This window comes from Amia ocellicauda, chromosome 13 (genome assembly GCF_036373705.1).
Source record: "Amia ocellicauda isolate fAmiCal2 chromosome 13, fAmiCal2.hap1, whole genome shotgun sequence".
Taxonomy (NCBI): domain Eukaryota; kingdom Metazoa; phylum Chordata; class Actinopteri; order Amiiformes; family Amiidae; genus Amia; species Amia ocellicauda.
The window spans coordinates 7,563,906-7,578,661 of NC_089862.1; the positions used below are offsets into that span (position 1 = coordinate 7,563,906).

Consider the following 14,756-nt stretch of genomic DNA (forward strand, 5'->3'; position numbering starts at 1 on the left):
CCATCTACTCTATTGTAACTTACTGCCCATAACTATACATACCTGATATTAAACTACAGCTCCTTATTTACCTTTACATACTGCATACATCCCATACGCGCTTCGGAGAGTATCTGCCCGACACTTCTGCGATCCTTCGCGCCGTCCCGGGCCGGATGAAACTAAAACGCTTTCCCGGAGTTTCACACCAGGAAGCACAGACCCCCCCAAACCCACAGACAGAAGTGCGCTGTGAGGAGCACCATCTGGGAATAATGCATGAGGTCCCGGTGACGCAGAGCAGGTCTATTGGCTCTGGGGCCGAGAGGGACTCGGGGCACAAAGACAGCGGGAGAGCGGTGTGTTGTTGAGCCGCAGCGCCGGGCGGTGGTGTGTTTTGAAAGAGCCTCGACTCCGGCTGCAGCACCGGTAAGTAAGCGCCTGTCTGGCTGCAAATGTAATTGTACGTTGTGCTGAAACAGCGTTTTCCAGTGTCAGTATCTCTGCCTCAACTTCAGGCAGGGAAGCTCTGTATCTGGTCGCAAATTTGTCAAGTTTGGCACTGGGTGAGAGCCGGGCAGATCAGCTGTGTGGAGGTGATGGAAATGTCCGCCGCAGGTGTGTTAGTTACATGGCAGGGCTTGATGACAGAGGACTGTTTGGCTGGGCTGTGCGGTTATCAGATGGGATCCACTGTGCTTGCAGGAGAGTAGATGTGTTTATGACTTTTTACAAATGTTAAGCAGTAAGAGAAAGTAACCCCTGTCTTCTTCAAGGATTGGGTTTGGTGAAGCACAACATGCGGTTATTTTCCAGGCAACCCGGTTTACTTTTCATTTCAGTAAAAGTGCGTGTGTTCCCCAGTCCTATATTCAGTTTGGCAAAAATGGGAAACCGATCATCTCTTTTTCAAATTGCTAGAGATCATTTGACTGCAGTTTATAGGCAACGAGACTCTTCTATAAGGACTACCTGTACAGTACAACATCTACCACCGGTAAAACGAGATTAAAACATGGCACCAACCAATATTTGCAGTCCATTGCTGTCAGTATCATGGGGGGGCGTTTGCACAAGGGTGGTCCATCAAAGCAGGCCATTCGTTTTTTACAGAAGACCACCCCTGTTCACATTGCTTGTGCCACAAAAAGGGAAAGAAAGTTGGTCAGTTTCAGAGGTATCCTGAGATCCCACTTTGTGTAGTAGAAAATACATCGTGGCTATTGACATTATTTAAGATACATTATAGACCCATAGATTGTGAGGGTGGTCTTTAGGAGTATCACAATATCATTCACAACTTTACTAAGTTCCTTGGGATGTGTGTGAAAAATGGTCAGTCCTGTTTAAGAGCTTGTTCTTCCTCGAGTAGGCAATCCATTGGCTTAGGTCTGATCATGATTTCATTGACTTTGTGTAGCTCTTAATGACAAAACAAAATGCCTTCAGAATCAATGTGGATAGCGTTCCTTTGTTTGATACTGCACCCCCCCCAAAAAAAAAACAACAACAACAACAACAACTATTTACTTTAGAAATAGCATTTGAGAAACAGGTGCTTAATCCATATTTGTTGTATCACTTTTCCCATTGTCTGTTGTCCGCATTATAGAATCCAATAAGACCTCAGCACCAATACTCTCTATAAACTCCAGACCGGTTTTGAAATATTAGTTGCTGAATCGCACACAAAGCCCTAAGCTGATGCATGTCGTGGCTTCAGAGGGCGTACCATTGATGTGTTCTCTGTTGATTCATTTTACTTGTGTGATATATAAGGACTATCCTAATTCAGGGTATGTGTAAAATGTGGCTGAAAGTGATTTATTTTGTAAATGCTGTGTTTACAGAAGTGAGAAATTGTGCATTGCCAGTGTTTTCTCTGCAAAGCTTTAAGGACTGATTGGTATTAATATTGATCCTGCCCGCCTTCAGATGCAGTAGATGTGATTATGCCCATCAGGTACAAGTGAACACTGTAATCTCTCGTTAGTGGAAATCCAATCCATCTTCATCTCTCTGAAATCCCTCCGGATATCAAGATTAAAGACAAGATGAAAGTATTTTTCAATAGCAGGTTGTAAAGGTCAGGTAATTGTTGTGTATTAAACCTGTCAAGCTGTGTACAGATTTTCTATCCATTTTGAAAATTCATTCATTATTTTTGTTTTTCTTTTCACCTAAAAAGAAACAGACTTTACTGCTAGTCTCTTGTGGATAGGCTTAATGTGGGAGCATAAAGGGCTGATGAAACCTCACAAACTCATACCAAATAACTTTACCATCAGTACTTTTCGAGATAGGGAGATTATCCCCCACCCCCAGTAGTTCATGGGGTTAATATCAGTCAGTTATGATCTTGGGTTTTAGGACTAAGAGTAGCCTAGGATTGAAGTCGGGGTTAGTCTTAGAGCACTAATTTAGCATAAGACTTGAGTTTAGCCATGCTGGAATAGAGCTGTCCCAGCTAATGAAGCGAAATCCTGCTTTCTCCAAACATGAATGTTATAACACTATCATAAAGCTCTTCATCCTGTCCTTTATCTTCTATTAATTTCTTCAGCTTCTTCAAGAGAGATGAGATGATGGTAATCCAACTCATATGGGGCTATTCAATCCCTTTACTTATGTGCTACCCTGCCCACCGGTGTCGTTTCAAAAATAGGTGAATAAAATATTTAGTTCACCTGAGATGGAATAGGGTTCATTGACCACGGCCTGCATAATGTAGTGTATAGTCCCATTCAAACTGAAATGCCAGCAAAATACAGGCAACATTTGCCTGCTTTTTTCCTGTTACACCCTCTTTCACACTGGCTTTGAATGCTGTGGATGTGTTTGTAGAAGTTCAATAATTTCCCCATTTTGCAAGTTTCCTTCCATTGGGTTTACTGGGCTATTGGTTCTAACCAGGGTGCCGGTTTGGTTCGTACTCACTACCAAGACCAAATAGTCAGGAGGGAAAAGCAAACGATATGTAAATCTAGGTGCGTATTCACGCTATGACCAGGTCATCAGGTTAGCTGGTTGTGTGTTTTTGCGGTGTGGTCATTGGACCCAGCGATCACAGATCATTTGAAAAGTGTTGGTGTGCAGATCTGCAATTGATTGATTGCTCAAAACAGCTTATTTTATTTTTCATTTTTTAAAGTTTGATATTACTGCCTTAAAATCGAATTAAATAACTTGAAACAAACTATTGTCATTGTCATTGTAATGCAGTCTAATAACACGTTTCGCCGTATAGAGATTATATTTTGCATGATTTATTGGTATATAACTTCTGACATATGTGTGACAATAGTTAGCATTACATATGTCACCAACCTGTGGGTTCATCAATAACACTCCTAACATTTGCTGCGACAACAATATTTTCAACCTCCACCATTTCTAACGAAGCATTCCTTTTTTCCTTACGGTCATAAGTTCTTTGTCAAAGGTAGCTTAACCTCGTCGTGTTGTGGTCAAAATGTGAAAATGCGCCCCTATTCTGATTGGTTACATCAGTTAACTTGACACACTGCGTCGACAACGCAAGGACGTGACAAATCATTTGCCTGCATTCGTTTTTGTGCTCCATTCACACAGACCCTTGCCGGAAAACTGTTGGCATTTAGAGGTCCAGAGGAGGAAAATTGCTGGTGTCGAAATGCCAGCAGTAACCCTTTCACACAGACCTTGCCGGCTTTTTAGTGGCATTTTGTTGCCGGAATTTGTTTCGGTGTGAATGGGGTATATGATCATGTAGGCCTATCCCCTGCAGCAGCTGAATTTATTAAATCAATGCAGGTATTTCTGAAAACTATGCAAAGTTGTACTCGCTGTAAGAGTCTACCAAAAACATGTTGTCTTAAAATTTTAATTGTTGGTGTTGTTGACATCATCAGTGTTAAGTTGTTTATTACAGATGAACTGATGTTTTCCTCATCATTGAGCAAAATTCAGTGGGTCCAATCCCATTCATTGGGGGTCAAGCATCAGTTCACCAGTCTCTTGCAATTCCAACAGTATTCCAAAATATTTTTCAATGCATTCAATACACTGTCTAGACACTGGACAGACAAAGATGTCTGCTGTTTTTGTCACCAGGCATTGTCCTTTCTAGTGTTTAATTAAACATAATATGCAATTAGCACAGGATCTGCTACACTTTGCTAATTCATTCTCCATGACATTGGATGAAACTGTTTTGATCTTTCAAGGATGTAGACATTAGGATGAGGGTAAAGCATGTTAGGGTGAAGACTACTCTCAGGGTTATCCTTAAGTTTATGGTAGGAACACGAGTAAGAGTAGAGTTAAGTTAAAGCCTAGGATTAGGTTTTGGACAGTGGCTAGTTTGAAGGCTAGGATTAGAGATGAGTAAAGATTTGGGATTGGTTTAAATCTAGGGTCAGAGTGCTGCTACATGTTTGATGGTGGTAATTACTTGAACTTGTGTTATTGATAATTTATGTATTTTTGTTATGTACATTCCATAAAATTACACAAATCATTCTATTACCATGATCTGAAAACCAAAACCAAGCATGCATCCCGTTTTCCTATTTATGGACTCCAATCGCTTGGCATGTCATCATAGTTTTACATTAATGTGCACTGAAATATTTAGAAAACCTCCAGCATTTGCTCCAAATTTAGCCTGTTTATCTATTACTCATTAAAACGATTTGATGCATCATTAAAATTATTTTCATGCACTTCAGATAAAACCATATATTTTCTCGTCAGTTCCTGAAAATCTGACCCTTTTCCTTCAAAAGATCAGTTTTTAAATAAATTGAGGCATCCATTGACCTCAAGCAATGAACCACAGTCATGGTACGAGGGTCAAGCAGACAGGTAAGATTAACATCCGCCCAGAAATATTTTTTCAAAATGAAAGTAGTCTGTGCAGAAGTTAACCGGTGACTGCTTGTAATAGCCATAATTTAAAGACAAACAACCTTTTTTGGTTATCCTCAAATCTGAGTGAAAGGGTCCAGTAAATCTTCCGCAGCATATTCCTAATTTAAGGCAGAAGAAAGCAGCAGCAAATGGTTCTCAGGGTGTAAAGTGCTTTGCTCATTATCGACTAACTAGTGTTTAATGAAGTTCAATCTTCCTGCTGAAGCAAATAATGACACACTTGACACATTTATTTTAGTCTGTTTTTCTAAGTGAGGATTTAAGTATTTGGTAGTATGTATGCTAATTTAGCAAAGTTTTGTATTATAATGGATTGCTTTGGACAGCAAACTTATCTGGAGGTTCGACATTGTACTTGCAGATTTGAAACTCTTTGATAATTCTCCTTTACTCAGCCAGCTTCTTCAAAAGTAGATTATTCCACACAGATTTTCCCACTGTGTTGCAGACAATGAAAAATGTAGAAGAGATTTGAAAGGACATGAAACACAAGGATGTTGTTTCTGTGCAATATGTGCCAATTTGAGGCCTCCAGTGTATACAGGGAGATTTATGATAAAACCAAATACTTTATTAGGGCTGAACAGCACAACTTCTTGGGAAGTAAAAATCGGAAGGAAAATCCATCTGATCTCTAAGGGGTTTCATTTATTTTCTTTATCTTAAGACAGTAGATCAGCAGGAATTTCAATGGACTTGATACATATAGGCATACATGTAAGTGCATATGAGTTTTAAATAGTGAATCATACACCAGAAGATATGGGTGTCATTAAATACGAATGCGCAGATCTCAGAGAAGATTGGGATAACTTTCACTGTGTTCAGTTTGCGCTGATTTTTTCTTTTTCTTGTGGCAAGTGAGTTGCAGCTGCAGAGTATAGGGTACAGCTCCATAGTATATCATTATAACATTTTCAGAGACTTTAAATAATTACAAAGAACTGTTACAATCCAAAATTCCTCTTTCGAAAAACACAAACGAAAGCTTTCTGATATTGCACGACTACATCTTCAGCTTTGTGGCATGAGCACGCCGTATTTCAGTGTATCTATTGCATATTGTCTGAAATTTGACGATGATGGTGGTAATTCCACTATAGCAAGGGTTGCTGGCCTTCTCTGCACTCTGAATGACTTATGCCTCTTGTTTTAGCCCTTTTTGTATGCGCTTACTTCTTGATGATGATTGTAATTCATTTGTTAGGAAGCAAAAAATTGAACTTGTGGTTTAATTTAATTGTTCTCCCTGAAAGCGGGGTTGTGAATGGGTGGCTCTTCTAGCCGAGGGTGAGATTAATAAACAAGTCAATGCTGTATTGACGAAGGGTAATAAAAACATTCCTATTGTTTATTACTAATGAAGCTGCTTTGCAATTCCACTAGGGCTGTACTACAGCTTGTGTGGGTGAAGAATTGCATATTAAAAAAGCACTTAATCATCAGTGCTTGCAAGATGGTTATTAATTGTATTTATTTGCCATGAGAGAGCTGCCTCACGCTGGGCTGATGTGTCACCTCCTTAAACACATTCTCCCTGGTCCTCTCTTTCACGTCTCCTCAGTATTTAGTGCTGCAGAAACTTCTAGCTGTGCAGTGACTGTCAGTGATTAGAGGAGTTTTGCCCGCAGTGTTTTCGCAGGCTGCCTCAAGACAAACAATGGCCTGTTATTCACATCTTTGGGTGTGTGCCTCTTTGATTTGCTCCATGAAGCAGAGACTGATTCAGTGGCTACCCAGGAGTGTTATTACTTACGCTCAGTGGCAGTTAATCGATCGCCGCTGATTGTGGAGTGATGCAGGTCAGTTAGAAAAGAAGTTACATTAATTCATGATGTCAAAGAACAAAGAAAAAAGGTGGGATGAGAACCTTGACATCAATTCTTAAAAGGTTTTCATTGATAAGGTGCTCCTTTATAATGTTATTGATAGATATGGTAAGGGTCTGTAATTGAGGCTTTTTGTAATCCAGCTCATCTGGGTTTGGACATGTTGTGCCTCTAGAGCAGTGTCACTGTCGAGCAACAGTCACCTTTTGTTAAAAGTAAAAAATACAATAAAAAAAAAACCATAATTGGACATTCCTAGTTATTCTTTTGTATCACTGGAACTCGTTAACCATGAACCAGCACTGCTTTTATAATTTTCTGATACTCACACCAGGGCTTATGTTTAAAGACTGGAGCAATTAAAGACTCATTGAAATTCAGCACATTTGGAGACCTCCAACAAGAGCCTTGGTAGTTTTATAATTGGGTTATAATTAGAGCTGTAGGAACTAGTAGAATTTGCTAGATAACTTTCTGGTGCTGCTAGTCAACTCCTATCAGCCAAGTCATAGTCTGACTGTAATGTGTTGCCAGGTGCTGCATTCTCACTCCTGCAGTGTTATATGGCACATTGATCTGTCATGGGACGAAAAATGATTGTCATTGAAAACCAGCTTGTGATTTTACAGTTGCTATACTGCACTTAACCCAATCCTGTGCTTTGGGAAACCAGTGTGCCCTGTCTGTATGTTTAATTTTGATTATAAGAGTGTGCTATGCCAGTAATAAAATGGTATTTAAACACTGTTCCTATGCACTTTCCTAATCACAGCTCGGATACTGTTGGGTTTGTGTAATCCCTTGCATCACGTGAACAAAAAGGAAATAGCACACCAGGCATTTATTGCCAAATATATTGTCTTCTGTGTGATTATTATAGATTAAGAATGCATGTATTGCCATTTAGAAGTGCAGAATAATTAACAAAACTATTAAAATGAGTAAACTGTCAGGCCATTCACTGCTTTGAAGCGAAATCTTTAGATTTAAATTGTTCTACATTATAACAAGCACAATGTGCATTTCTAGTGATCATTGTCAGTAGAAACTGTACATAAACACCTGGCATACGTATTCCATACTCCATATTCTAATTAATCAACTTGAACAGTACGGATAGATAGGGTCTGTTGGGTCACATGGTGCAACTGACAGATATGTACTTAACCGAGACTATGAAATGCAATGACAATATATGACTACAGTCATAGCACTGTATCAGCTAATCACATTTTATAGAGCTTGTTTTTAATGAAAAGCAGTAAATGTGTGATGAGTCAATTCCTTGTCAATTTCTGCCTATTTTGAGCTCTATACTTTTTTTATTTGAATGCTTTCCTGCTACATCAAAAGCTGAGATGAAAGGAAACTAAGAAATTATTATTTCCTCTACCATGATACATTGACTGTCATATATTGGGGAGTTTCTGAATAATAATCAAAACCCCAGAAGATTCCAGCCCTTTAAAATAAATATATAAATAAAGGATTGCTACAGAACTGCTCCTGTTTCTGCCAAAATGTGTGCCTGAAATTCAATTTGCAGCAGCAAGGGAAAATAAATAAGTACACCACAAGGGCTTTAATTCTAGTCATTTTCACACTGAAGCCTGGTAGAAGCACCAAATTATAGAGCTGGAGGACTCTTAATTTCTTCCTATAGGAGATGTGCTTTTACCTGCTGAGGGTTTCCCACAGCTGTGGTCTGTTGTTGTGTGGACTTCATGTAGTCTCTGCTGAGCAGCTAGGTGCAGAGTATATCTTCGGATTCACTGAACCACTTCTCTCTGCCTGGTTTACTTACAGTATTCTGGGTCAGCACATAGAAGTTGATACTGGGTATTTGTCCTACTTTGCTACTCATTCACAATAATGCCAAATTGGCTTTAGGGCAGGATCAATGTCTTTCTTTTAAACAAATGGCAAAAAGCAAGCAGACTGTTTAGTTCCTGTTTAGAATAAAAAAAAAATGATGCAAGGAATTGTATGGCTTAATTTCCTTTCCATTCTTGTATGAAAGCTGATTCTTTCTGTTAAGCATGCTACATTATATATCACTGAAGCAGAACACTTCTTCGTTCTTAATTTATTTATTTCTAGCATTGGGAATTCATGTTTATTTTATAACTTCCCAAATTGGAATCCCTAATTGTTAATCAACTGGGCTCTTGACTGCATGTCTCTTGCTTACCTCGTGAGAGATTTTGGCAGTTATCGTGTCCTCCAAAATGTAGCTTATGAATCAAATTTCCAATGCAAACAGCAGGGCAGCAGCATCGTGGGGGGACCAACGCAGCTCTTACTAAAACAGCAGACTCCGAGGCAGCTGGTAAGTTCCAATGGTAACATTGAGAAGGATAATCCTGGCAAACTCAAGCCCACTCACCTCTGGCAGCACCTGGGGTGGAATCCTGGTAATAGTAGGTCAAAATTGAGACAAGGGCTTTCTGCACTAATAGGCCCGACCTTTGCTTCAACTGGAGGCAAAACGAGTTTGCAGTCCTTCGTGCTTTCCCAGTTTGGGCTATGAAGCAGCTTGTTCTTTGCTGATTGAAGTATGGCACTTGATGCTGTGGACCGCAGTTAAAAATATGTAATTCATAGAGGCTGCCCCTTTGAATAAAATGTTTTGTGTGCCAGAAGTTATGTGCTTTTTTACCCCAGATGTGGTTTTGTTCCATGTGATATTTGCTGTTGGACATACTGGTGAAGTGATTAGGAATTCTCTGCTCATTAATAATGCTGTGTAAAGGCACAAAGTAATCTTTGAATTAAAATGACAGTGGATGGATTATGTATTGCCCTTAATCCTCATTGACTTGTTTACGAACAGTCTTTGTATCCACAAATAAATCATAATTTACCATTTTGAAACATATTCCACAGTTTCAGTGGCAAAAGGCATTGAGTGTTTGAGAGGAATATTTGTGTTTCTGCCCAGTGTATATAGACTGGTGATAAAAATACCCCAAAAGTTATGTATTTCAATGTACCTATGCATCTTACTCTTTGAATATGTACATAATTTGTGGATAAATCTCTGGGGCTGGTTGCGTAAAGCACATAAGTAGATGTCAAGTTCAAAGCAGTCTTCTTAGGAATCCCTCAAAAAGAAAATGAGATGTTAAACAGCTTACTTCTGATTCCTTAATCATTGCACATTGCATAAAAATCAAGGTTAGACTCCTCTTATGTTTATTTATTTAAAAAAACAAATGTTCACTCAAATTAAATCATATAAATATGTATCTACTATATTTAGTTTGGCTTTAAAAGATACTTCTTTATAATTAGCTTTTCCCACATTTATTTTCTTCTTCATTCCTCTTATGTTTATTCTTAGTAATTTTCTGTTAGCTTCTGCCTTGATTTTTATTTGCTTGTCTTACTCAGAATTCCAACAAAACCCGTCTTTGAGAGATTCCTCAAGGCTGACGGTGTAGAAAGGAGGTGGGGGAATACATCTGTTTATCTAGCTCGCTTCCCCATGATTCCTCCTCGCAGTCAGCTTTGAGGACTCATTTTCGTAAAGCATGCTGGAATATGTATAGCATTAGGCATATCATGTAAGAAACCATAACCCAGAAGGACGAGGAGAAACGGGTGGTGGGGGAGTAAGTTATTCCTTTCGGGATTTGTTTCTTTCTGACCACACCTCTCTGATCAATATTGCAATAGTGTATATGGTCTGATACAGTCCTGATATTCAGTTGTTGACTGGATCCATCTGGAATACTCTTACTGATTTAGTGATAAATTGACCCATCAGATATGTCTACAGCCTCCCTCCCAGGAAGTCTCTGTTTGAATCTCAATAGCAAAGAATGCTTCCAAGTTGGGGTACTTTGATTTAACAGAATTGCAACTTGTGTTCATGAATATTTCTCTGAACCAGGGTGTTGCCAATATCTGGTGCTGTTCAGCTTACCCAGAGTGTCAGCATGTTCTGTAGGTGTCCTGCCAGCTTTGTGGGCAGTAAAGAACGAGCATTGAACTAATACTATTAACCAGTACTGCTGGTTAAATCCAAGCCAAATCCACGCAGCAGCATCTTGTATAAATTCCTTCTCTGATATTCTTTCAGTTGATTGTGCTGCACACTCTCAACCATTTTTGGTGAAAATTGCATTCTGTACTACTTTTATTTCCTGTCACAGAAGGCCAGAACTGGTAGCTAGTTCCTGAAAACCACTAAATAAGAAAAACGTAACATCTGTCCGTGTTGGTAATAAACTAACAGATATGATATTAACATAAGAAAAGAGACTTTCCACCCCTTGTCCTCGTTTTTCTCACTGTAATTAGTTTGATATATGTGTGTGTTATATCTGAGCAAAAGCTTGAGCTGAGAAATTGCAGAAGTGCTGACTGTCCACTTTATTCCCCTGAGGGAATATAAAGGGGACAAACTGGCTCTGAAAGTGACTCTCTGCTGTAGCAGTCAAAGCGGTTTCTGTGTTATTTTTGTGAAAGAAGAGCATCTTAATAGCCATATGAAATCTAATGTGTACTGTACTATATTTTCTGCATGTCTTTCATTAAAAAAATAAGTTTGGTTTTAGCCTGCACTGTAGGACTCGAATCTTTACAGTTAAGAGATCATCAAACTGCCTGTGTATCCTTCATTAGAGTCCTCATTAACAAGAATCAGAGCCTTGTCATTAATATTAAAATACAAGATGGTAATAATGAACATTAATAGGCTAGTTACTTCTGCATTTTTTTTTTTTTTTTATTAGTGTTAATCGTCATAATTTATGTTACTGTGATCTTTTGTTGCCATTAAATTTTTTTCCTGTGTTTGTGCATGTGTTAACCATGGAGGTGCTCAAAATTTCAGAGGATTCAAATTTCACATTGCCATATGCAGTCATCGAGGCTATATCAAAATTCAAGCCTAAAGATTACATTAACACATGTGTAGCTTTATTGTCAGTTTACAATTCATCATGCTCACCTAGATTTTAAGGGATCTTATTCAAATCATATAAGATAGGATGATCAATAGTTAGCCTACCCAGTGTTTTACATCAATATTGCACTAGATGACCATATTGTAATACTGAACTTAACCTGAAGGCACTACAGCTAGTTGTTACATTAATTATTCTCTTTAATCGCTAAGCTTATTTTGATTTACGTTTTAATTTTCCTTCACTTAAATTGATTATATGGCATTTTGTTCCTGAAGCTGTCATATGCGGTATATAAATAACTGAATAAATGAGTGACAGGAATAGTGTTCTTTATTATTTGCTTTTTGTTTCCTTTCGTTTATCATTTTCTGTTAACTGACGCTGATCTTTACTGTTGGCATTTGAGGTTATCATTTTGCACTTGATATTTTTTCCACTACATTTATCTGGTGAACTGCATCCAAACTACAGATTACCACAGAATAGACCCCGTTGACTTGATTTGTAGGCTAGACACTCAAATGTGGATTTAATTGTTTTTCTTTCTGACAGGTTCCCTAATAGGCTGTTGGGACTCTGATAGTCATAGTGCGGGGAGACAATGTCTTCCTGAAGTGAACTAGCTGTAGTTTTATTTAGGTCAGTTTATTTATTTATTTATTTATTTTATTATTTATGTGCCATCTTTTAAGTGTGTGTGTGTGGGGGGTGGGAGACAATTTACACAAAAATAAGTACATCAAACACAGAGCTATACGTAACCCTCGTGGTCATTACATTACATGCATTCCAGTACAAGGCGTTTTGAAAGACACGTCCACGAGTTTGTTGTCCTTGTGATGTACAGATTTGGAGGAAGGAACAGTGCACAGTAGGGTTTGCCATCTGTTGCGGATTTACCCACAATGCTGGGAATTGGCATCTATGTCTCGGTGGCATGACAGACAAGCCCTGCTTACTGTTGTCTATACATGAATAACCAAGGCATCTACTTTTCTTGTTCTCGTAATTGTCCCTCACTTTCCGAGCTTAAAGCTTTGAATGTGGACTTGCATTCAAAAGTATTACAACCAACAGAGAAATGTAAATTTATATCAAACATATTCTGCTCAGTGGCCTGTTGGGGTGAAAGTGTGCATCTGAATTAAGAGCCAAATGCCTACTTTATCAGACTTAACCTAGAAAGGAGGATTCATTTATTAATCAAATATTACATATTCAATATATTTTTCCACAATGGCTCTAGTGAACTATACTGTATGCTGCGTTTGTATAATCAAGATTGCCCTGCTTTAAATGTCATTGTAACAGTATCTGTTTTCATCTCTGTGTTTCAGGCCTCCAGGTTCCCATTTCGGGTCTTTCCAATAGGAGGAGTGCTTCTCACTGTAGCAGCTGTTTTCCATCATTGCCAGAGATGGTGCATTGGCTCTGTTCTGCTCTCAGCTTCCACAGCAGTTCACTTGTCATCTAGGAGAGCGCAGGCATACGCGCACACACCACACACACACACACACACACACACACACACACACACACACACACACACACACGCTCGGGCACGCATCCACTCAGCACTCGCAGATACACACTCAGGAACGACGAGCCGAGGACTGGAGAGGAATCGCATCTGTTTATCTCCGGCTGACAAGAACTGAACCTGGGAGAGATGTTTACAATGTATTTATCCCAGGAGCCAAGGACTTAAAGTTTTTATGCTGCTCTTCTGTTCTTGAAAGCTTTTTTTTTCTTCTTCTGAGAAACAACCAAATAAATAAAGAAGAAGACCAGCAAAATTCCCCTCCCCTCCCCAATAATCCTCCTATATATTTTTTTCCTCCCCCCCTACCCCCTCCCTTAATTTTTGCCTGAATTCTGCCAACCATGGCTGGAAAAGTGGGTCTGCTGTGTGTATTGATGTTCTGGGGCTGTACTGTATGCAAATCCCAATTCTACTTGGAAAAATCACAATCGGAAACTTTGGAGTTTGGATCCGTTCCTGCTGCAGTTTATGATACGCATGTTTATCATGAAAATGGAGCTATTCTAGGAATTCTTTTTCATATGGTGCATGCTTTCCTGTTCGTGGTGCAGCCCAATCCATTCCCACAAGGTAAGACCTCTTCATGTAATTATTCTTATGTTTGATATGAAAACATTTTCTATATATGTATTTTTTTAAATTTGATTTTGCAAGATGTGGTTCTGGCTAAGTAAGGCTACAGCTGCAGTGTTAGTACTATTGTTGTGTAGCCAAAAAGTGTTTAATCAAAATTCATATGGGACAGTTTGCTTATGGTGCTAATGTTCAGTTTGTGGTTATGGTAAGAATAATTGACTGACATTTTATTTCCCCCTCCTTATTGATTTGACTATTACTGAGCTAATGCAAAATTGAATGAGAATCAATGTTAATATTTTGATATCCTATAACCAGCCAGCATAGCTGTTAAATCTATACAAGTTTAATAGAAAAAATGCGGTGTGCCTATAATTCACTTATAAATAACTTCTCCAGAAAGATTAATTTACTTAAGATTTATTATTTTCCAATAAGCAAATAGAATACCGTGTTCTGCAGCTATTTGAGAAGAAATTCAAATGTCAGACTATTTATGGAACCGATTGCTCTGTCAAACCTTTTAAAAAGTTTTATGTTTTGGCCTCAATAGTAAGTTGCCTTTAATTTATTCATTATGTTTATTTTTCTGTTGTTGGGGTTGTAATTTGTGTGAAGCAGTGTACAAGTCGCACAAATGTGTTTTATTTTCCACTCCATGGAAGTTTTCATTTTTGTGTAGTTTGCAAGAAGCGGTGGAGTGTTTTGGGTCATGTAGGACAGGGGGAGTGCAATAGGATTGGATTTAAGTTGGTACCATTGTGGCGATCGTAATCAATTACAACATCTAGAGATTAGGTGTGACTTTCTGAGTCACCTGCTTAATTAGGTAAACCAATAATCTTATGTGCCATATGCTGCTTTGTTTTTGGTTTCCAGCCGGACAGAGCTGCACATTGCTATGGTAAAGCAAGACTTATTTTGAATGGATTTGTTTAAGGTCCAGAGTGTATTGAAAGTCATAGGTTGAAAAATGAAAAATTCTCCCAACATTCAATAAGC

The 14,756-nt window shown here is 38.6% G+C and overlaps 1 protein-coding gene across 11 annotated transcripts in view; it reads left to right on the top strand.

Annotated features, from left to right (window-relative positions):
* The first annotated feature begins 246 nt into the window (after nt 1-246).
* The window catches only part of prom1a (prominin 1a), a 90,079-nt gene continuing 75,569 nt past the window's right edge, over nt 247-14,756 (top strand). For 4 of the 11 annotated variants that reach the window (XR_010821735.1, XR_010821731.1, XM_066719814.1 and 1 more), the window contains exons 1-2: nt 248-408; nt 12,973-13,748. Coding sequence is in view for 4 of the 11 variants with exons in the window: in XM_066719814.1 (XP_066575911.1) it covers nt 13,520-13,748 (229 nt within the window). In the remaining 7 variants the exon portion in view is untranslated. Of the gene's footprint in view, nt 409-12,972; nt 13,749-14,756 lie in introns of all 11 variants that reach the window. The other 7 variants (XR_010821730.1, XR_010821733.1, XM_066719813.1 and 4 more) reach the window with 3 other exon arrangements.